The sequence below is a fragment of the Ooceraea biroi genome, chromosome 3, assembly GCF_003672135.1.
Source record: "Ooceraea biroi isolate clonal line C1 chromosome 3, Obir_v5.4, whole genome shotgun sequence".
NCBI lineage: Eukaryota > Metazoa > Arthropoda > Insecta > Hymenoptera > Formicidae > Ooceraea > Ooceraea biroi.
The window spans coordinates 5516853-5540578 of record NC_039508.1 but is presented as its reverse complement, the minus strand read 5'-3'; the positions used below and the strand labels follow the sequence as shown (position 1 = coordinate 5540578).

The 23726-nt window shown below is 39.0% G+C and overlaps 1 protein-coding gene and 1 long non-coding RNA gene across 8 annotated transcripts in view; one reads left to right on the top strand and one right to left on the bottom strand.

Annotated features, from left to right (window-relative positions):
* The window catches only part of LOC105277487, a 154965-nt gene that overhangs the window by 90178 nt on the left and 41061 nt on the right, over positions 1-23726 (bottom strand). The window lies entirely within an intron of this gene.
* Positions 1-23726, top strand: part of LOC105277484 (hemicentin-1) — a 151251-nt gene that overhangs the window by 100638 nt on the left and 26887 nt on the right. For all 7 annotated transcript variants that reach the window (XR_893626.3, XR_893627.3, XR_002193148.2 and 4 more), the window contains exons 4-10: positions 6856-7026; positions 7605-7766; positions 15705-15889; positions 19849-19999; positions 22160-22271; positions 22492-22670; positions 23073-23417. Coding sequence is in view for 4 of the 7 variants with exons in the window: in XM_011335867.3 (XP_011334169.2) it covers positions 6856-7026; positions 7605-7766; positions 15705-15889; positions 19849-19999; positions 22160-22271; positions 22492-22670; positions 23073-23417 (1305 nt within the window). In the remaining 3 variants the exon portion in view is untranslated. The remainder of the gene's footprint in view (positions 1-6855; positions 7027-7604; positions 7767-15704; positions 15890-19848; positions 20000-22159; positions 22272-22491; positions 22671-23072; positions 23418-23726) is intronic.

Below are 23726 nucleotides of genomic sequence, written 5' to 3'. Positions count from 1 at the left end.
TATTTTGATCGATGTAATTTCTACTTATATCGAATGGAATGCAGCTAAAATTCGTGGGCGACGAGAGCAACGCCGAAAGTAAAAGTAAAAGCGGTCGCAGTCAATAATTTAAAAAAATTACGCAGCCGCCTCCCAATCCGTCTTAATTTCCAAGATTAATATTTACGAGCGACTAAATAGCAGCAATTTCGATAAAATACGGGATATACGTCGTATCCATTATACCGCAGCTAGGTAAAGCGACGACGTAAAAGTAGCCTACGAGCTCCCCTGCGACAGGCGTCGACATTAATCTACATAGAAGAGCATAACACGAAGCTGTGCACGAAACGATATCGCGTATCACACCAGTACTTGCACTTACTTCATGCACACCTACACACGCACGCTCATCGCCGGATTATCCGAACACGTCATTCTAGTTAGAACATCATATTCTCTCTCTCTCTCCCTCCTTTCCCCTTTCGTTACAGATTTATCGTCAAATAAATTATATTATCGAGAAAGTAAAGTGCGTTATCGAGATCAGAACAATTTCCAAGAAAAATGTTCAAATTCGATTACTTTTCAATATTATAAAGACAGGATTTGTAAGAAACTTTATAATTTTGCTAATATGTTTTCTTGAAAATATATAGCAGAAGATACATAGCGAAATCAAAAATTTCACATCGTGCAGAGATAAATTACGCGCAAGAATTATCATGCCGACGTTGCATCATGAGGAATCATGATTTTTTTCTGTATTTTTACACCCAACTTTTCTACAACTACCATAGAGTATTACGTCTTACATCACGTCTCCCGGCTAGGGCAGCTCATTTGCTAGATTGTGCCATTACAAACCCAGGTAAAACTCCGTAAAATAGGTGCAGCTGCACGACACCGGATTTTAACACGACGACGCCGCACGGATGCGCTTTCATACCGACATTAGACAGCAAGTGGAAGTATATAGCGCGCGATGCGCTATTTCTTCCTTGGTCACGGTACGTGCTCCGCTTCGCGAAGCGCCTTCGTCTTCAACTCGCGAAGTTACGAACGGTTGCGATACTTTTTAAAGCTGTGATGGATCCGAGAGCGTCGCAGACTCTCAAATTTGACGTCGGCGAACGTCTCGGAAGATCCTATCGAAATCACTTTCGGGAATACCGAGACGTAAAGCATCCGCTCGTTAAATTTACGATCTCCTGTGATCTCCTTTCAGTAGATGGTTATCTTTTTCCCGTATTTTTTTTTTATACAATTGTATTTTTCTGCATCGTAATTCAGGGGAGAATATTTCTGCTTGATTGCATGTGCGAGTCTCGTAACTTTGATTTTGTAAAACAGGCGAGACCGATCTATTTTCACAGTATTGATTCGTAATTAAAATTCTGTACAATGTAGTTTCCCAGTTATTCAGATGCGAACGTACGTACTGTTACAGCGGATTGCACATACATGCATAGAAGGAACCAAAGGGTGAAACTCGGATCCGCAACGTGATAATGTAAGCTGCTATCCAGCAGAACAATAGAATATACCTGTACACCCTGTTTCTCTCTCCTTTTCCGATACGCACGAAAGATCGTGGCAATCGAACAATGCACGTATCCGAGTTCATTGGACGTAACTATTGCGAGGATCACTGTGCGCATTCTGCATCCGCATCAACGGTATCGTGCTCAGGATTACAATATCAATGAATTCTCTCTCGTTATTGAATAGATAGCAACGAAGGACGAGCAACTTTGCGCTTTTAACGGCCGCTGCTAACTAAGGAAATATCGTTTCGCCAACTGCCGTCCAGAGGCGAGCGATAAAGGATCGCAAAGTTCGTGCTAGCTTCGTAAGTTACGCCAATTCCGAGCAGCGTGGGAACGGGAATAGCGAGAAACGGGTTCAGGAAGCGAGACGAGCCGGGGGAAATCCAGAAATCGTCCTGTAAAAAATCGCGAAAGCTACTTACGATCTAATGATACCGCCGTCGCGCCTTTTCCTTCTTCAACCCTGCCACCCCTAACCTTGTCCGACCCACCGCCACTCATGGAGGAGTAATCTCTTTCTGTAGTAGTACAAAGTTGCCGTCGTAGCTGCGGGCTGTCTTGGGGCGACTTTAAAAGTCATTTTTAAGTATATTATTCATAAACTTTATCGTCGCTGTTCAAGTGCGCTCGTCGAAATGCTGGCGGACCGGATCGCCTTTCATCGTAATTTTCTGGAAATGGCAGAGCGCGACAATGACAAATCGGCCGCTGACCGGCGACGCGCGGAAAAGGGGATTTCGTGTTCCTGGCCTGGGAGTTTTTTTTCGCGATTAAAGGAGATCGGATGTCGGTTGCGGCTGGGTTACCAATTGAACGCGCGCACCTCTCGCAGGTCAATGCGAATCGCCGACGTCCACGAGCGTGTTGGAAATCTACGACAACGTTATAATTGCAATCGCGCAGCGAATTCACTTGAAATAACGAGTCGGTCGCTTTCCGTAACGCAAGAAACGGTCTATTTGCGCGTGCGAAAACGCGTTTTCCAATAATCATCGTGGCAGGCCGCCGCGGTCACCGTTGCGTCGCACCACTCGCAATCGCGCGAAAACAATCAACCGTATGACCACTTGAATTAGCGGCGGACATGTAAAATGGAGAAATTAATGCCGCGCGCAACGTGCGACGTTTCGCGTCTCTGCTTGCCACGATTCGCAACCATTTTCCGGTCGTGTGTTAAGTCACATTGTCTAGCCGATCGATTCATTTTTTTCACGCAGAACCCCATGGGAATATCGGATATTCGAAAGTGTTAACGTCAGGAATAAAAAGTTACTGCGCTACGGGGAAAATTTCACTTCAATTTCCTTGTCGGGCTCGATTCGTTTCGAGAGTAATTCGACGGCTTCGTGTACCTAAGGCTGTTGAAGCTTTTTCGTTTGCAATCGTGTGCACCACCTGCTGTCCAATTTCGTTTCTCGCACTGACCGAAACGGGAGTAGATTTTTAATCGGTGATAGCAGTCGCGCACTTTTTCGGGCATTAAGGGATTACAGCGAGCAACGTGTTTGACGGATTCAGCTACGCGCGTCAGCAGGCAGATTCACACGACACCGCTAGATATTCATGGAACGGGTTCTGTTTCGTTTAATTTCGCGAAAGGTGATTGAACCTCTTTGCGGTTTTAGTCCTTTGCATGTCGAGATGCACATATCTCCATTGTATCTAGAAGGACTCATTAAATTAATAGAGTTATTTTAATAAAACACACTTCTATGTCTCTAAGCGTTGCCTTAATTACAAACAAATATGCAAGATGTGATCAAGTACGATAACGTGCAGAAATCCCGAGAAATACCCGCGAATTAAACACATAAGTCCGAGGAATCAGACTATTGATATCGTAATGCAGTCGGAATACATGAAGCTTTCATGTTTATCGCGGGAGAATGAACTCGTATATTTCTCAGAATATTTGCGTGTGCGCGCACGATTAAACCGCAGTAAGCTATTGCAGTACTTGGACTCGATATAATTAACGGCAGCAAATTAAAGACACCATTAACGAGCAGAATAATATTAATCTCTCATGCTAGCATTAAAATTTCACTCCCAGAATTTTTAAATTTGTGCGATTCGCTTACCGCTTCTCACGGTTCTCTTTTCAGCTGCAATATTAAATTGCAGAAATTATTCAGTAATTCCAAGTTACTAATATTCGAGGCAAAAATATGACGTGTCCAACAAGATGTCAATTATTACACATGGACCATGTCTTTGAAGTATTAATTTCATGCACAAATTATGATCCATTTTATGCAGTCCAGCCGAATAATTTATTGTGCGGCGGTGAATACAGTTCCGACTGGTTCAACGCCGTTTCGGCGCTATTCAAATTTTATGAAGGGCCACTTGCCTAGCGACCGATGCAATTGAACCTTCTCCACGACTGCGAATTGTGGCCTCAGGAACATGGAGCGTGAACTCATCCAGTGCTTCTGATTGGAGGAGCACCCGTTATATAGTCTCTTAACTTAATTCATCGACGTGATTTAATGTGACTGCATCTTATTAGAGCACGCGTCAGGAGTTATCGCAGTGGATGAATGGCGTGAAGTATAATAAACGTGCATCGTGGAATTTTCGAGTTGCTTCTCATCTAGTAAAATAGATGAAAATTGTTGCTAACAAAGAGCGCGCGTGATAAAGAACGTGTATACTATAACCGCGCAAACGTAATAAAATTTGTTATCAATATTAAATAGAACGGAATATTGTTTTCCGAAAATGAAGGACAGTACACAAAAGATCGGGAAATACAAACTCTGTGTACCGAAACTCGTTAACGAATTGTTTAACGAGTCCCACGTGTCGCGTTTCGCCAAATATCGATCAACATTTGCAACTCGTTAGTCGACTTCACGATAGATCTCTCGTGTTTTATTAAAACGGCAGCTTCAAAGCTTATCATTATACTTCGATAAATCATATCGAGCAGCTCAGCAAAAATCATATAATATTCATGTATTAAAAGAAAGCTGTTTTATCGACGCATCTTCACTTGGATGAAGAACTTTTCAAATGGATGTCATAAACTTATCGAAAAAATTTATTTAAAGATTATTATCTGATTCAATAATCGCGATTAACGCGCAATCGTTACAATTTATTATTGTGCCATCGTGTAATTTGTTCGATAAATGTTTGCTTAGGCGAGAGTGACGGCCGATTTTCTCGATTCAATCGCTGTTTCTTTCTCAACGTATATCGGCAGGGTTTCCGGAGTGCTGCAGAAATACGTTGAAGTAACTTTGTATTTCATTCTGTATATCAACGGCGTGTTGATGTAATTTCCTGGACTCGCGAAGAATTGCAAAGACGAATTAAAGTTACACAACGGCGTGCGCAACCGTAAAAATTTACGATTTTATCAAGAGCGCCGCTCGCAAGTTCACGAGATAAATTTTGCTGAAAAGAGTTATTTGATATTCAGCTATTTGAAAGAGCGATATACCTACATGGTCCACTATTACGCGAGTATGTTAAAAAAATCGTAGCATTTATACTTTGCTACTGCTGGACTTAGCTGCAAAAAGGGTGTACCATTAGAATCCTCTCAATGGCGCATGTATTAAAAAGTTTATTTGTATTCGTATTTTATTCAGCTTTAGATGAACGCATGAGTAAATACATTTTTCGCTTCTATCTAGCTATTTTAACCGGGAGCTTTACAGCATTTTTAGCCATTTTATGGTCAAGTTGGAAGATCGCATTAAAATAGCAAAAAAATAGAATTAAATAAATTAAAGAAGACAGCACATAATATCATTAAAAAATATGACAGCATTTGAAAAATCTCCGTACGTTATACATCGAATTTTCTAACGTCTATAAGTGTTTAATAGAAGAAACATTTCCCGCGGAGACCATTAAGATGATGGATGTAACGAAAGCTTGTTCTACAAGTTATTTCTGCGCAAAATGCATATGTCTACGTACTTTGCAAGCATTATCGATCCCGTAACTCACATTTGACAGTACGGTTACTCTTAAAAATGGTATTTACGCGCAAATACTCTGCTACGCCGGGCGCATACGTGTGAGCACGCGAATGTCTCTCGTAGATACGGTACATGCATTTGTATGTATATGCGTACGTGTATACCGACAGCTAACATAATTGAACACTATGGCCTGAACGTATTCCGTTGGTGTTGCTCTGATTTATAGTATCCTGAGAACATGTCGCGCATTCGACAAGTAAAAGTCACTTTACTCTCGTAGAACTTGTATCATAGAAAGTCAGAGAATTCTTCGCATAGGAAAATCGATACAGCGATGACTTAAAATCTCAGGACACGCAGTACTCATCTTTCTTATATCCCGCGACAAAATGAAGATTCATCGGATCGAATGTACCAGGAAAAGAGTCACGTGTAATAGCGCCTATACACGCGAAAATACTTATTAAGAGAGTTATAGTGTAAAAAGAACTTTTTAGACTGATACAATTGTAGTATAATGATACAATTATTGTATCAGAAAAATTAACATATATTCACAATTTATTACGCACACGCGAATTCTGACCAAAACGAAAGCAGTAAATTCGAAAATTACCTAACTTGGTAACATCAAAGTGAATGACATTTCCGTAACGGATAAGATATGATGGGATTTGTATTTATATTCCCAGACCGAAAAAGATATATGAGGCAAATATATATCATCTCGATTTGCATAAGACGAAACGCTCGAAAATGTCGATACAACCCGCATTTACAATCCCGCTACATTCGGGCTTGCGTTATTTATTGTGGACGAACGCAAATACGACAGATTAAGTTTCGGTGTTGACGCTTGTGATATTTCGTGCATCGATCGATTTGCATGTAAGCTTTCGATGAAAGCTGGATGTATCTATAAATACTTTATTTATAGCGAAACAACGTGGATGCATTTCTTTTGCAGGACATTTTCGTTATTTTCTTAAACATCAAAGTGAAACGGTTCTCCACAGAGCACCATCTTTATGCATAACAGAATATACGGCGTGTACATTCTTGTTAAGAAAAATTCCGTACTACGAAATAAACGTTATTCCGTCAAAGGAAACTTGTTTAAAGAATGCGTTTATCCGGAGAGATAACGAACATAAAGAAATATTTTATCGCGCGAATTTGGAGTAACAAGATTATTTGATGCAAGAAAAATATTGTGACTTATATGTGCGTTATTGAATTTCGCATATACGTATCATATGAAATGTACACAAGTTCGCTACAATAAGCAAACATTAAATCATGTGATATTCAAGAGGTAAAAACGAGTAGAGATAATCTTGTGATAGGGAATGAATTTTGATGCGAGCACATTATATATGTTACAGTGCAACCGGCATTCGTACGTGTCATCGATGAAAATTCGAAGAATACTCTGAGCACTGGTGCCACTTTGGGGCCTATAAACGAGGGTTCGCCAATATCGTTGTATTGCGAGAGTGGCGAAGGCAAACCTGTACCCACGGTCCAGTGGTTTAAAGGTGACCAGCTACTTGAAGGTAAGATTCGCAATGCATCACGCATTCTTTGAAACCGATAAGGCTATCAAATATCAAATATCAAATTTATTCGCGTATTCATATGTGGTTCTTTCGAGAAAATTTCAAACAAAATGAACAAAACATAATTTATCTGTTTCTCTTTTTCTGTTTAATTAATAGTACGTATCGCGCGTATATAAAAATGCACACAGTATGTAAATGTAAATAATTTTATTTCCACGCTTTAATGAAATTAAAGTAAATTAAAGTAGAGAACGATCATTTTCATTGAACCATTACGCGCGCACATTGAAAGACAAAGAGCATCTTTGATGTTGTTCATTAATCAGTTAGTCGATAATGATCGTACTATCGTGGCACTATTAAGAAGCCCTTCATTTTCGTGAAGTTATTAATTTTCCATACGTATCATTTTACTACAAACAATATTCCGTATATTGGCGATGTTTTGCTACGTTATATTCCGAAATGTAACCTATCGTAAACGTGTGGACGATGTTTTTAAATATATAACTGCAGTTGCAGTTACATCCTCTCGATATGTTTGTCAAAAAGTATAAACTATTCCATTTTAGCGACAAGCTCGTCCACCATTGCTGATACCGGAATAGGCACTGGCAGTAGTTTACTGGAGATGCAAATTACTCGGGAAGAGTTAGGCGCAACGTTCACGTGTAAAGTCAACAGTATCGCTCTCGTGGAGCCACTCACGGTTGATATCAAACCAGATGTACATGGTGAGTACACATACACATTCCATGCAAGGATAACTTTGTAGAATATTCCTATTTGCAGGCGGAAAAGCATTTGTAAACTGTACTACAATATCATTAAAAAATCTTCCAAGATCTCCGTTCTCGTTCAATATTTATTATATCATATCTGCAAATTGCAATCATTATGAAAAAATCGTTAAAAGTCTTTACTCCTCTGTAGCTTTTATTGTATCAATCTAGTTTTAGTAATTTACATGTGAAGAAACGTCCCTCCATACGTTATTTTTAGTCACATTGCCGAACTGACAGTCTCCAATACTTTTTTTCAATATTAATACACTTCATTCTATAATGATACAGTTTTCCATGTGATACATTGATAGAAATTTATTAAAATACGTTAATAAAACGAAAAAAAAAATGTTTCAATCGCTACTTTTACGTGAAATATATGTCAGCTATGTATGAAACGATTATCGCGTATTCGAGATGAGAAATTTTATTATATGACCGGATCGTCTACAATTTCGATCGCGCACTGTAATTTGCACGCAATATATGCAATTCGATAACCGTCTATATAAACTCAATATGAACATAGGAGCAGCATGTGGATACTTTGACCTAAATTTACTACAATTCCGCCCAGTATCGTTTATTCATTAAATCGAAACGTGAATACATTGGGTAAACGTCCGAATATGAATATGAATGATATCGTGGCTGAAGAGTGTTATATCAACGCGGCCGAAACGATTTTTGTGCGAAGTGAGTTCGCCGCGGAATATACAATCGACTTCAAGTCTTGAAGTTGATTAACGTTTCCTAATAAGATCTCGAACGATTTATGCAACATCAAAAGATTAAAGATTAAAGCACTTGTCTAGCCTCGAAGGTAATAAAGAATGAAACCTTATTTCTCAATTTCCGAGATTTTGTTCCATTTTAGACAGTAACAAAAAATTATTTAACGACTTATTTACTAAAGTGTCATTACAGTGTCAGTGAAGAGAACCTACTCACTTGATAAACGACAAAGATATAACAATATATATTTCTTATTCTGAATATCCGTGCCGGATATCGAATATCATACCTTGATGGCAATTCCAATGCGGCTAAATTATACAAATGTCCGGTTATAATATACATGATTTTAAATGTGGATACGCACGGTACTGATAAACGTTTACATATAATATATACAGCAAAAATAGTTATTATCCACTTATGAGAAGGACTTCTTGAGAAAATGTTTCAATCCTTTACATAATTCAACACGCACGTTATACGTAGATGTCTGATACTTTCTAGCCTCTTCATTTCCGATAAAGCGCATTATATCTATTATAATCTGGCTCGACAATACGCGATTGCGTCTGTACGGAACTAGCTCAACGTGCGTGTACTACCCATGTATACTGTATACACGTATACACGTATAAAACGCGGTATGTGTGTGCATGCGCTATTAAAACGCCCCTGGAACATGGAATTCAGACATGTCAAGCGGCCATTCCATTCCGTGCAACGTAATAGTCTGCTTAAAGGGAAGGTTTCGTCCTTATGTTACGCATACATCTAGCACACAATATCGCAATACTATTCGAGTTAAAGTCATTTCGCAGTTTCGCGAAAGCTCCTACTAGCGTATTTCGTCGGATTAATCGCGAGAAACAATCGATGAAAGGAAAAAAAGGACCGTGTTGCGTGCCCTTATATATTATCGAACAATAATGCAATTCCGAGGATTTATGGACACTGGGTTCGGGATTCGCTTTGAGGGATAGCTACGCGCTTAAATCTCTGAAATGCGCGCAAAGGACCGCGCAGACTTCGTGCTTTGAAACGCCCCGCGTAAAACGGGAATACAAGAAATTCGATTTGGTGCGCGGGAAAATGGTTTACATCTCCGGATTTGAATTCCGGCACGGGCTGGAGAACTGTATACCAGTTCCTAAATCTCTCTCCCATCGAATTTTTGCCGGAAAACTGGCAGAACATATTTTTAAACTTTGTTATAGAATTTTTTATGGAACATAGCCGGTACGTTTTAAAGCGAATAGAGCTAATTTTACATATATAGCCATGATATGGAGTATGTTGCTACATGTATAATTTCGTATTTCTCGTATTTTTCACAGCGATGAGAAAATTTCAAAGTATTTTTTCGTACTCATCGATCGGGTTATAAAACTCTAAAGAGTCGAGATATCAACTATTCGTTATTCAATACGCAATTTTGTATATTCTTAACAAGAAAAAATGATTTATCGAGTATACATAAAGTACTTGCATTTTTACACACGATCTGGTGTAAATATACATGTTATATTGTGCTACTTCGCGTAAAGCATCAATATAACTAATATTTATAAATGAAATAAAATATACATTGCATGCACCGTCGATTTCTGAACAAGAAAACGCACTTAATTGAATCACAGAAATTACATTCTACATTACATCGAATCATCGCAATGCGAGGTCATTACCCCGGTGTCGAAACGATGGAGAGACCTTAATGGGTTCGTTCCATTAACTATACGCTGTATCGCGTCAATGCGTAATTTAGAAAAATGTTCTACTTGACCGAGATATGCCATTTCCGTGTGAGTGTCGAGCGATTTTAATACTTCGCCCATTGGCCACTTACATTAAAAACTACCGAGTCGAGCCATAAATTACTGACGATTACTAAACGCGATGTATCCGTGGCAGGCTACGAGTACTTCCATAATTTTAACGACGTACGAAGGAAACCGCACCGTCCAAGTAAGAAAAAGTCCTTTTTCTCCTCTTGTCCTTTTAACGCTACCACGGTAAAAACGGGGCTAGAATATTCAGGAATTTAATCGTTTCTTCAGCACTCGCATGCACGGAGTCGTACACGGAGTATACCGAGTAAAGTACGCGGATACGTTATTACGGTAGTGTACTTGTAATTATGTCATTCCCGCCGGTCAAGTATCCGTTATTTAAACGCACAATTGCGGATCTGCCCGCACGTATTTCCTACATCGCAAGTAATTATACACGTCCATCATTTTCGTGTGAGAAGTGATTTTCTCGCACGTGTACGCGGGCGCGTGTAAGATCGCAAATGACGAATTTGTGGAACTAATGCACTCCATTACATGCTCCATCTCTGTTTGCGAGATTAGAAATCTGTTAACAGTAATCGATTCTCACTCGCGTGATATTACCACGTAGTTTCATCGCGGTTATCATTGTACAAATACGCGAATCCGCATAATTCTCGATGTAACGATACACGAGCGTTACATTAACTTTGAAGTCGAGATTAATTTCCTTGTTATTATGTTGAAACACGTCGGTTAATAAATTTGATAAATTTTCGTGCTAATCTGCCACATACATTATCAAATCATATTTATTATTGATCCTGCCGCAGTGATTATGCTCAATTGATATGACACTGTGATATATCGAAGAAGAAATTAATGACTTATATGGCTCTTTTAATATTTTCATTATATACATGTGAAAGCTGAAAATATAAATGTGATATATGAATTAATTTCTCGTGATGATTATTTTTGTCTGCCACACTGTAACTATATTTGGACTACGATTTGCATAATTGTTTGCGTAATTTTGATCAAATAAAAAACGATCTATCTCTAATAAGTAAATCGCGCAGCTAATTCTGACACATTAAGTCGACGCTTTTAGTTCTTATTATTCGCGCATAACGGATTCTTTTATAGCGACTAGAACAATGGTGCATGAAATTATTACATATTAAGAGAAATAATAAGCCGAGAACATGTTGCGTGTACCTTCTTTTACATACCTTAAAGCGGTAATTAAAAAGATTAATAACATGTTATTTAGATGTAGGATTACACTAATATTAAAAACCGTTCTATCATGAAAAGCCTCGCTTTTGCCGAGATAAAGTCATGAATTATAGGTCAGCCGTAATCATATGCCGCACGCAATATTTAATGGTAGTGGATTTTATTAGGCTAATCTTTTTATTCCACGTTGAACTTTGAGGAGTTTGAAAAGGCGAGTATTTTCCAGTAGCGTACTACCACCCGCATACATTTTTCAGTAACATCACAATTTGCGATGGCCTTGCTCGGGGGAATTTTCGTTATTGCTATTAATGATATTTTCTCTGCGCTATACAAGATCATAAAAAACGATATTGCGTTCGACGCTTTCACTAACGCGTCGACGCGGATCGCTTCGATCTCACGTCGTGAAAAATGGCCTGCCAGCATGATAGGAACGCAAGCGCGAACAACGTTAAAAATACTTGAAAAAGGAAGAAGAGAACATCAGCGATACCGTCGGATTCCAACACACTTTGAAATTCTTCAACGCGCGCGTATATGGTCAGTTTCATATAGAAGATATAAATATGAACTCCCGGCGAGCCGTTCCTAACGACCCGCGGTGAATTTAAAGCAGAAATGTCGCGAATGCCCGTGGGATATCTGCGAAAATCTCACGGCTCCGCAGCTGCTCGTTGAAAGTCGTGGAAGCAAGGTTGCGGGAGTGACGAGAACTCGCGAACAGGCACCTGGCGGAGTTTTCAGGCGAGCGCGCTTCTTATAGGCAAACAAAACCAGGAAATCGCATTGCCATCGGCTGCAGACTTAAAAAGTCTCGCGGTCGGCTTATCGGGTTGCGAACTCTCAGGAATTTTCGGAAGAGGAGGAAATTGGTTGAATGGCGAATTTTCGCAGAAATAAAAGAAGAATTCTTCTTTCCCCTCTAGCACGTTAAATCCGAAATAACGTTGTGATACTTATGAGTTGTGATCGCGGAATTTTTTTCCGAGTTTTTAACAATTTAATCACTCAAGCTCTACAACCTGTTACAGCTTTCGGAAAACTAAAATTTTTAGATTCCTAAATTTATCTTTCCTCATTTGTTATTTAACATCCCTTGCACCGTACTTCGAATACTTGTGTACGTGTGCATGAATGTTCAACGTGCCTGAATTACTTCAGCAGTTTAGATTAATGCATTCCGAAGTAACAATTCAATGAGATGATTATCTGAAAGCGGGAAATATTTTCGCTGACTTGTCGAACGATAAATAAAAGCGCAATTCATTTGTAAATTTTCACCGAAACATCAGGTTATATTTTCACATCGAACAATGTATCTACGTCACTCTTCTGTAAGCGTAGCTACAATAAAACACGTTCGATAATGCAATCCACTACCGTTCGTATGTATTCAAAGTAAACGTCAGCGGGCAGATTTGTTCCAGGATCAAAAGCGTCAGCACATTCTCCAACGAAAAAACTATTTGCGCAAAGGAGACGACTTTTTACTCCGTTTTTCTCGCTTTCTGTCACCATTCCCTTCTCCTCCTCCGTAGCTTTGCATCCACCTTGCCATCGGGTAGCGGAGGCAGTGCAGTCGGCGCAATTGAAGGCAAATGCAATTCCCGATATTAGATTCGCCATTCGCTCTCTATTCCGATCCTGCGTCTTTTCTTTTCGTATTCTTCTTGTATTGAATGCCGTTCACCGAGTTTTGCCGGTGAATTATCGGTTGGTGCTCTTCCTCCATGACTTTGCGAGAATCAACAGTTAACCCATTAATCGAAACCGTGTGCAATGATCGTGTATTTTAAATAATATTAATTCTGAGGAAAACTCGGCAGTAATATAAAGCTTTAAAATATATAATCAAAATTTATATTATTTTTACTGAAAATAATCAAAAATTGCGAAAATATTAATTTTTTTCGATAATTTTCGAAAACTTTGCTGGAGGGTTAAAAAATCCTCGCCAAAAATTCGCTGGAGAGTACTGATGTACGTGACAATCTGCCGACACGTGTGCGTATACATGTACACGTGATTAATATAATAATATTTATTAATCCATTTAATTTGTGACTACATTGTCGCGAGGTACCTCACAAAAATCCACCTAAATTTGCGGGCAATGCCCCGCACAAAAGGGATACGTGTGATAGCTCGAGGGAAACTCGATCGTGAATCTCATGGTACACCGTGATGTACGTGACGGCCCGTTACCCGAAATCCATCGGCGCTAATGGATATATCTACATGTGCAACGACGAATACATAGTCGCCGGTTAACACGCTTCTATAAGCCATTTTTATTACGGGGTGCGTCCTCCATAGGAACTTCCGCATCAATTTAACGATACCAAAATGACAGTTTTCGAATATTCCATTAACCGTAAATTTCCAGAACAAGCATGCTACTATAAGCATTGAAAAGTTGTCGATCATCCACCGACCAGCCATTGACATCTGCTGCTTCATCGACGTATACAAAGTGTATCTCGACCAGCCAAGCTGAATACGCAATTCGTGCAGCGTGTATCGCGTTGACGCATCATTGGCTCTTGATCATGATGGGGAAATAATTTAAAACGCTCGATTTTGTGCAACGATATCACTTCCGGTAAAATTCGAGAAACCTTTAAAAATCTGAATTACACGTATCTATCTAAAAGCTATTTAAGAGTCAGAAAGCCGCTAGTCAGAAGTAATTTGATAAATATTAGGGATTTCTGAAAAGGATCGCACGCGTCCATCAAACTGTGCTCATATCTCACTGGTTTCTCCCTCTTAAGTCAACCGCGCGTGTTTGGAAAGGGGACACATAACTCCATTGCACGTCAGAAGACATCAGGATGATACCGAAATTGGCGTTTCGTACATCTCACGTGTATGTCCAATCCGCGCGTCGCTTCATCCCGATTACGCGTGCCAGCCCTAACGTCGCTGCAGCGGCCATGCAAAGCCGAGATACCGCGCAATCATCATTACATGACATCTACGACCCACTGCCAGCGATTCCATTCTGTATCCACTGGCCGATATACGGAAATGGCAGTACATTCAGCATCAGATGGACAGCTACGGAAATCGCTGAACGCGACGCGCGAACTTGGTGACTTTACTGTGCACACAAAGGGCTGTCCATAAACGATTCGCGATACGACATTCAATGCTCAAAAATCACAACCGCAACAAACACAATTTAAACTACAAAGGGATATTTGCAGTCTTCGTCAGCTGTGAAGATAAACGGATGAGGATATAAAAATATAGCATAGACAGTGACGAATATTTGACTATTTACACGCTTTTCTATCACTGTCGACAGTTTCCGTTGTGTTTTCTTCGTGAAAATACAGCGGAAACCACATATTTCGAACACGTGCACATTGCTGAATTACTATCTATATTTATGATGGTAACATAATTGTGATTTATGTCATATAATAACCGGATACATTAAATTTAAATGTACATATTTGCTTGTAGCTTGAATTGTCAACATGCATATTAAACCATGTTACGTTAAATGTTACGTTTGTTGATCAAAGAAATACAATCTCCGGATTATTTCAAATTAATAATATACAAATCGGAAAAATAAAATATCCCGGCGACGTGATGTTTAGTCCGCTTTAATATTTAAAAAGCTTTTTAAATATTAAAGGTAGTGGTTACTCTTTCAGGTTGTAATATATTGTACGCTATTAACAAAGTTAAAGACCCACGGTAACTCATTTAAAAATATAATTTCGCGTGAAAAGCGATTAACCTTTAGAGTCACGTCAATGTACCATAAAAACATCCTTCCTTTCTTGCTGCTAAAGAATAAAATAAAAGCATGATAGCCAGAGCGAATCAAGCCGTCTTCCACAGCTATTTAGGAAAATAGAAAAATGTTGAAAAATGTTATGAACAGCGCTAGTTTACATAATTTGTCCATCTTTTCATTGTGTATAGAAAATGCAAAGTTTTACGGAGCATCTAATCGCATTTCTTGCTCTTTTATAGCAAGGCTTTTATGCAATGTTGTTAAACGGAACTGCACCAGTCTTATACAGCTATTTATGGAGACATCAATTTTAATATCGCGGCCGCGCGTTTAGCCGAATAATATCACGGTTTTCTTACGCCACTATTATTCTTGCAGTGCGCCCGCTGAAGATGGGCTTAGCCGGAGTGGTTGGTCATGTCGTGCAGGGAACCAAGATCTTATTGCAGTGCAAGGTAGAGGCAGCGCGACCCGCCGCCAACGTGACCTGGCAGAACGGAACGCAGTTCTTAAACGAGAGCAGCGAGCGAGTCGAGATGTTTGAGACGAAAGTACACGAAAACGTGAGTAAACACTGCGATATTGTATTTACATCCAGCGCAAGTGACTTCCGTTCCAGTTCAGCTAATTTTCCTCGTCGCCAATTGAAATAACTGCCCGCCTCTATGCTTATCGTTTATTCAGCAATTTATTTAGTACTTGAAAGACGCAAAACGTTTTACATCTCTACAAATTTCAAATATATTTTAATATACATATCTCTCCTTGTTAATGGAGGAATAATGGTCCTAACTTTCGGAACGACATTATTTGATGTTTGCTAAATGCGCTCGTTACCGAATATCGCACGTATGAGAATGTTAATATAGTTTCTTGAGAGGTCAGAATTTTGAGAATTTTGCCGAGTCTATTTGCCATTGCATCAAAATAAATCTACAGGAAAGGCATATTTGGTAGCACGCAACAATGAATAGTGCTTGGCAAAAGTTTTAATTCGATTACTTGTTCGCAACGAGAGCATGCGGACTCGTAAGTACCGCGAGTAACTACGCGAAACTACGCTTCCAGAAAATTTTGAATCGATCGGTACCGGGCACCTGTCGTACATTTTAATTCCCATTGAGCGTTTTTGCGGAGCAACAAATTTTCGTAGCCGTGCCGGGAGAAATGGCGGGAGTCGAAACGAATTTAGAAACCAGCAACTTGGACGATTTAGGACCGATCGATTTACCTCTCGAGGTTCCTCTTCGAGGCGTTACGCCCAGTTTTTATTAGGCACGATTTAGGTTTGCTTAAAGCCGGAACTCCCCGTGTATATAAAAAGACCACATTACCTGCGATTTATCTTGCCATTGTTTCGTCTGTACGGAATAGTCGAACAATCTCTTTCAATTCTAGTAAAAACTGCCGGCGTGCATACAATAGGCAAATGCTTGCAGAATTTGAATGAATTTGAAAGGAATCGCGCAGAGAATTGAATTCCTTCCCAAGAGTTTGCGAAAGGAGGAAAATTCATCTTGTGAATTAATTTTTAACGATGAAGAGACGAAATGACACGAGACACAATAAAAACGAGTGCATCAAGAAAATCGTCGCTTACTTTCAAGTCACGTGGCTTTATTTTGTTCTCGACTTACAAAAAATCAATTTCATGCTCGAACAAGTAGCTGCAGAGGCGCGGCATCGAAAAATCATTAGACCACGCTATATATCGTGCGTCGTATTGCACTATCGCGTATATGCATGTGAAAGTCATAGGCGTCACGCAGCTATCATAAATCCATTACGGAAGTATCTGAGGCTATTAAGCCGCTTGCACGTAAAATGACTGCATACAGAATCACCCACACGTACGTGATACAATTAGTGCAAAAAAAAAGGAAAAATATAAACGTCGCCACAGTTAAAAGTCATAAAGTGGCCGGAATGGCGCGATATCTCGATAACAAAAAGTTCTTTATTGCTAAAAAAAGTGCTGTCCCTCCAGTCAAAACGGCTGCGTCCATCGGCTACCTTTATTATCTTGCTCTTTTTGTGCGATACATACACACATCATGCACATGCACATGCACTAAACTAACTTTGATTGTATTAGAAGTATAATTAGATCAAATATAAAGCTATATATTACATATGATATTAATTTAGCGTGATATAAAATTGATAATCTCAATTTGCAATAACACCATATCATTGCGATTCATTTATCCATTTGCACAAAACATTTCCGCGAATAAAAAAATGAATTTAAATAATAACATCAAAATGGATATATGAATGCAAAATAGCAGGATAACACGTACGACAAACTTAATCCATCGAAACGATGGATGTTACGCTGTCAATTAACGTTAGTTGAAGAAGAACCAACGGCGCGGCGCTTTGGCAAACTTAATGAATCGTTGTTGATTGAATCGTCAGCTACAGTGCGCGTCATTCGCGATTATTGATTCGCATTTCTAATGTTTGCAATTACGCGTGATCGCGATATCATAATTAGTATTGTTTACTAAGTGCCTGATTACGGAACGAGCGGCCGCGGCATGACTAAATCCGTTGACGACGCTGCACCTGATAGCGGACCGGTATCTACACGGCGAGCAATTACATGCCACAAATTCCTACCGATGTGAGCGTCACGTTATAACGGGATTAAGCGGATCACATTTTTTGGGCTTGATTACTCCCTTTCGCGCGAAGCGGGATATTACGGACTTAAACGGGAGGTAGCTTTACAACGGTCGCTCGACAAGTATTGTCTCGTGCTCTCCTTTATATAGCAGGCTTTTATGAATCTTCCTAGCGAATTGATTGGCGCCATACTTAGGGACCGACAAAACGTTTCGCTCGATTAATAAGAAAGAAGATCATTCAAGAGACAATGAAAGGAGAATATGAACACACAATGAGATCGATTCAAAGCTGAATGCTGGAGATATATTGGTCTCCTGTTCACTTTTCATGTTAATTGTGATATTATAAAAGAAAAAGAACCTAACTTCTGTATTAATAATTTTGCTTCGAAACACTGCATGAAGTAATATGATTTATTTCGTGATGCAATAAAGTGGTGTAATTAATGCATTGAAAATTTGAATCGTGTACGTTAAATTATTTTGCAACAAATAAACAGACTGTACAGTTTTGACATGCATTTGCAGAATAGAATATCACCGAACGTGTATACAATTTGCACATTTTAATTATTTTGTAATTTACAAGATTTATCCTAAACAATTATATAATTTATTCTTAACATTATACATATGTCATAAGAACGAAACTTAATCTACGAAATATCACAATGTTTAGTTTCCGGTTTTAATTAATAATAAGAACATGTTGTTTTCAATTTACAATGTAATAAAAAATAAAAGATCAAAGGAGTGAAAATCCTGCAACAGGCTAACCAAGCGAATACATCCGGACAAAAAGAATGACATTTTATATTCTCTATATGAAGTCGTTAGAGCTCGGCGTAAGTAAACATGACGTGTAATGAACGCATCTCTTTTCACAGCGAGCTCTGACAGAAATCCGAAGCTTTGCCACGTTAGCGAAATGCATCTATCTAGTCAGTTGACGTTCGTTCTCGTTACTTGTAGCATTCATTAGTATCTCTTTTTTTACGGACTGGTACCATAATTAATCTCTAAATTAAATTCTTCAAGGACAAGATTTAACCAAATTTTATTAAAAATCACTAAAAACTACTTTCGTCAATTCTTCTTCTAAAAGCCATCTCTGTGTTAAAACAATCTTTTTGTTTTGCTAGATACGATTTTATAGAACCGTTTACGATGCTGCATTAGGTGTGTAGTAATGATGAAACGTATCGTTTCACCGGATGAGGACGTATATAAGTGAAACTTGATCAGCTTTATCATAGTGGTAACGAGCTGTATCTCGTCGTTCCATGCAACGTGCGGACTTATTAGTACATTTTCAACTGCGCCACGCAATTACGGAATCATTAAGGCTACGCGGAACTCTGAATTCCGTGCGTTGTACCGCGCCATTTTTATGCTTCGCTAATTGGACTGATACAGAAAATCCAACGGTTTTTTTATTGAATCAGGGATGTCCGACGGCGATCAAAATGTACCACGGAATTGTGATAGCGTGAACATTCTCAATACGCAATACGCACACGCGACTGAGTCAATTAATACCGTTAAACCCGTCAAAATGATTCAAACCTGATTGAATTCATGTTACGAGATTTTACATAGGTTTATTTGGGAATCATCGAATACAAATTCATAATCTTTGTATTCTCCCGTCCATTATATCAATTTTGTTGCCCTCATATTGAAACAATTTATTTGGCGATCTAAATTATCAATTAGTTCCTTGTGGAATTAATATAATTAATGGATTTATGTAGAATCCATCACGTAGTAACGCTCATCAACATTCATAAATACCATTCTAATATGGACACTTGGCCGAGATACTGCAGATCTGACAATTTAAATAAATAAAATATTATTTCTATCGTTCAAACTTATTCTGTTCGCAGGAGGACGGTACATCGGAGACGAAAAGTTACCTCGCTTTTACAGCATCGGTGTATGACAACGGCAAAACGTTCAAGTGCTTCGCTGAGAATTCGGTTACTCGCACCGAAGACTTGAAGCCAATGAAGGAAGTGACAACGATCGATGTGTTATGTAAGTATTACGAGTCGAGGTGACGAACGAGCCAGCCAATGTTGGCTCCAGCGATTCTGCCTTCAATATTTTACGATTCCATCCGTACGCGGTACCGCTCTCTTTATGGTTATACATATATTCTATCTTTCACGAACATTTATCTAAAATATATTTTTTCTTTTAAATATTATAACTTATAATCAGTCGCGGGAAGTAACAGTAAATGAAATGGTATTCTTGAGTCCCACGAGAAGTGAAACCCAAACACACAATCTGATATAAGCAAATATTTTGTAACTTTATGAACAAGAGTTGGATCAGATAATGCCGTTCTACCATTTTCATAGGTAATAGCGGACAAGCCGCGTGGTCCGTAATTTTTAATTATTACAATTAAAGTTAATAACATTGAAACGCAGCGACTGTTACAACAAGATTGCATTGTAACCCGAAATTCATACATTTGCATTCTGTGGCGAACACATTCTATTTGTCTAGACGAAACTGCAAGCTGCAAGGGCGGTTATTAACATTTGCATGCATTTAGCCCTTATGAATTAAATCCTTAAAATAAATAATTCCACACACTCGTACGTTATTCATCAGCATAATTCTATGTAAAATAAGCTTCGCAAGCGAAGACCGTCGGAAGAAGATATCTTGCTTGTATCCGAAAATTCATCCCACGTTCTCCAGCGAAACGAAATGTAAAATGTAAAATTTGCGTGCAATCACTATAACCCCAGCGGAAAGTCGATTTCAAGGCGTAATCCGTCATTTTTAAATATAAAAGGAAGATGTAATAGGATTGAAGATGTACTCCTACCCATCTCTTTGGCGCAGAGTTTTGCAAGACTTCCGACGATCTATATCTCTCTATTCAAAGTTGGTAACCTATCGAACGAAACGAAAAGAACTTTCGAAAATGGGAGATCACAATTCTAATAAAAAGTAAAAATAAAGATACAATTGGAGATTTCCTAGACTTTGAATTACGTTGCAGAAATCAAAGCAAATACGTTTAAATAGAGTGAAAATTGATTAAAAATTGTAAGTAATAAAAAAGTTTCATCGTTAAAAATATTTTTATTTTAAAAATATTTTTCACATCGCTGTCTAAATATTTATATTACCTATTTTAGAAAATATTCTATACAAGTCACGCAAAATATAAAAACACCTGCCACTATTGGAAAATAGTTACAAATTGCAATTAAATGTAAAATTATTATTTTAGATTATACCATTAATTGAGAAAATTATAATAATACTCTTCTCTAGCTCAATAAAAACAATATACTGTAGTCGTCTTTTCAATTGAAATATCGATCGTTAGCAGATCTCCGAACTTGAAATCAGGAGTGCAGTTACGATTTTTTCCATTTAAAAATGCGACATCTTGATTACTCGAGTACGAAGAGAAAAGTAAAACAAGAAAATGGACGGTTGTGTATCTCCCTGATGTTTCCAGTTGCAGCGCGAAATAGCGGAGAAAGTTTCGTTTTGCAGACGGGGCGAGGACTATCTATGGATTGGAAACGCGAAACTCCAGACATCGAGTTTGGCACGTTTCCAACATTCTTGCCAGCATCATGACAGCCCACTCTCGCATCTACGTACTTACGAGAATTTTAGTTTTATATTCTTCTGTCGCGTTAAGTGCATAATATTGTGACCCAAGCAAATTTAAATTTTACATGCAATTTAAGTTTTTCGCTATCTATTCTGAACAGAAAGCACTCATGAAGATAAAAGGAACCTTATGGTCTTGGATATCGAAACGATCGTAGAAAAGGAATTTCATCCTTAAAAGAAAATGTAGATTATAATTTACTGGAAATATAGCGGAGATACTCAAGATTTCAAGAAAGATTAACTTGACGTCTTGCAATTTCTCTTTAATGACATATAACATTCAAACTGTATAATTTCCTATATTAAGTTTATGAAGATACGATCTGAACAATTAGCATATTCTGATATAAAGAGCCTTTATTAGTTCAAGAGAGAAAGATAAAGAACTATTTCCGTTCAATTAGATACTTCATTAGATATCGTCACGTTCTTTTCTTTTCTCTTCCTTAATATTTTCATCGAAAGATTTCCATCTCTCTGTGACTGCACCTAAATCCCGTACATGCTTTCATCGTTTGTAACATCCGTTTTTATGTGTTGCAGATCCGCCGATGATTAAAATAAAACCAATCAACATAACGGTTAACGAGACAGATGATTTTCTGATATTCTGCGATTACGAGGCAAATCCAGCTACGTTAATAAAAGTGACATGGTGAGTGATTTCCTCTCAAGAAATAACTGCTGGCATGAGTTAACTGGATTTTAGTTATTTCTTGCAAGAATTTAACATTATTAAACCCTATTAAACGTTATTAAACGTTAATTAACGAAAGAACTGGCACATTTGACGCTTCATTGTTATTACCTCCACATTATGCTAAAGCACAAGTTATCATTGCCTTCGTTTTGTTTCTGTTAACCGGACGACACAGGTTACGAGACGACGAAGAATTAGTATTAAACGACGACCATTACGACGGCGGAGTCACAGAACAAACAGCGCTCACGGTGAAAAACGCGACTCCCAGCGACATGGGTTCTTACAAATGCATCCTGGAGAACGACGTCGCCTCGTCGGTTTCCGAGGACACCGTGGAAGTTTCGGTCTTTTGTACGTATCACAGCAGCCATCGCCCTGAACGCGCGCAATACGTACAAAGCGCCCGATACAATCCGAAATCGCTAGGATTCTGCGCGCGGATCCTAAAGCACCGGATAATAATAAATCCAAATCCGGAAGAGAATGCCATTGTGCGTGCACCTCCGACGAAATACCTTATCTTTCGTGCTACTCGGAGCGCAGCTCTCGGCAAGACGCATTTTATCCTTTTACTAGAAAACGCGGTAACGTTATCGAAAGCCGCGCGATTACATCGAAAATGAAACTGGCGAGAATTTGGAGCGCGGCGTTACTTTTGAGACTCGCTAAGATTTATATCTTCCTTCTTTCTCCGTTATGTACCACGTTATGTGGATATATACGTTTATACACGTCTCATTTTATCGTACATAGACAAACCGGTGGTGGAGGTGATAATAGACCCGGAGACACCTGTGAACGAAGCGGATCGCCTGAACGTATCGTTAACGTGCGAGGTCGATGCCGGTAATCCGGCGATGCTGACGGCCGTCCGTTGGTATTTGGACGGTGATCTATTGAAAGAACTTCCGGACTGCACGAGGAACAGCACTGCCATGACAACGACCACCGAGGAGTCGTTGACGTTCTGCGACATCGACCCCAGCAAACTGCTGCTGGAGGCTGTCGGTCGCTCCTTCCACGGCAACTATTCCTGTGAGGGGAGAAACGAGGCTGGTTGGGGACCGATCTCACCTAGCACGCCTGTCATAGTTTATTGTAAGTCCTCTCTGTCACACGTCACTCACGTGCTATGATCGAGGACAAGCCAATGGCTGGCGGGGAATATTCATTACGTTTTCGGTCAAAACTCGTGGCATATATACATATTATATTCGTACGTATTTTGGATTTTGTACAACGCGAATTACGTAAACCACTATGCATTCAAATTTATCATACCTGTCTGCAAATAATTAAAATCCAAGTTCCCAGTGAGAATTTTCGCGATAAGCGATACATTGTTTTCATAATTGTGAGCCTCTACAACGCTCTATCACGCCAATATCGAGTATCAATGTAGGAGCG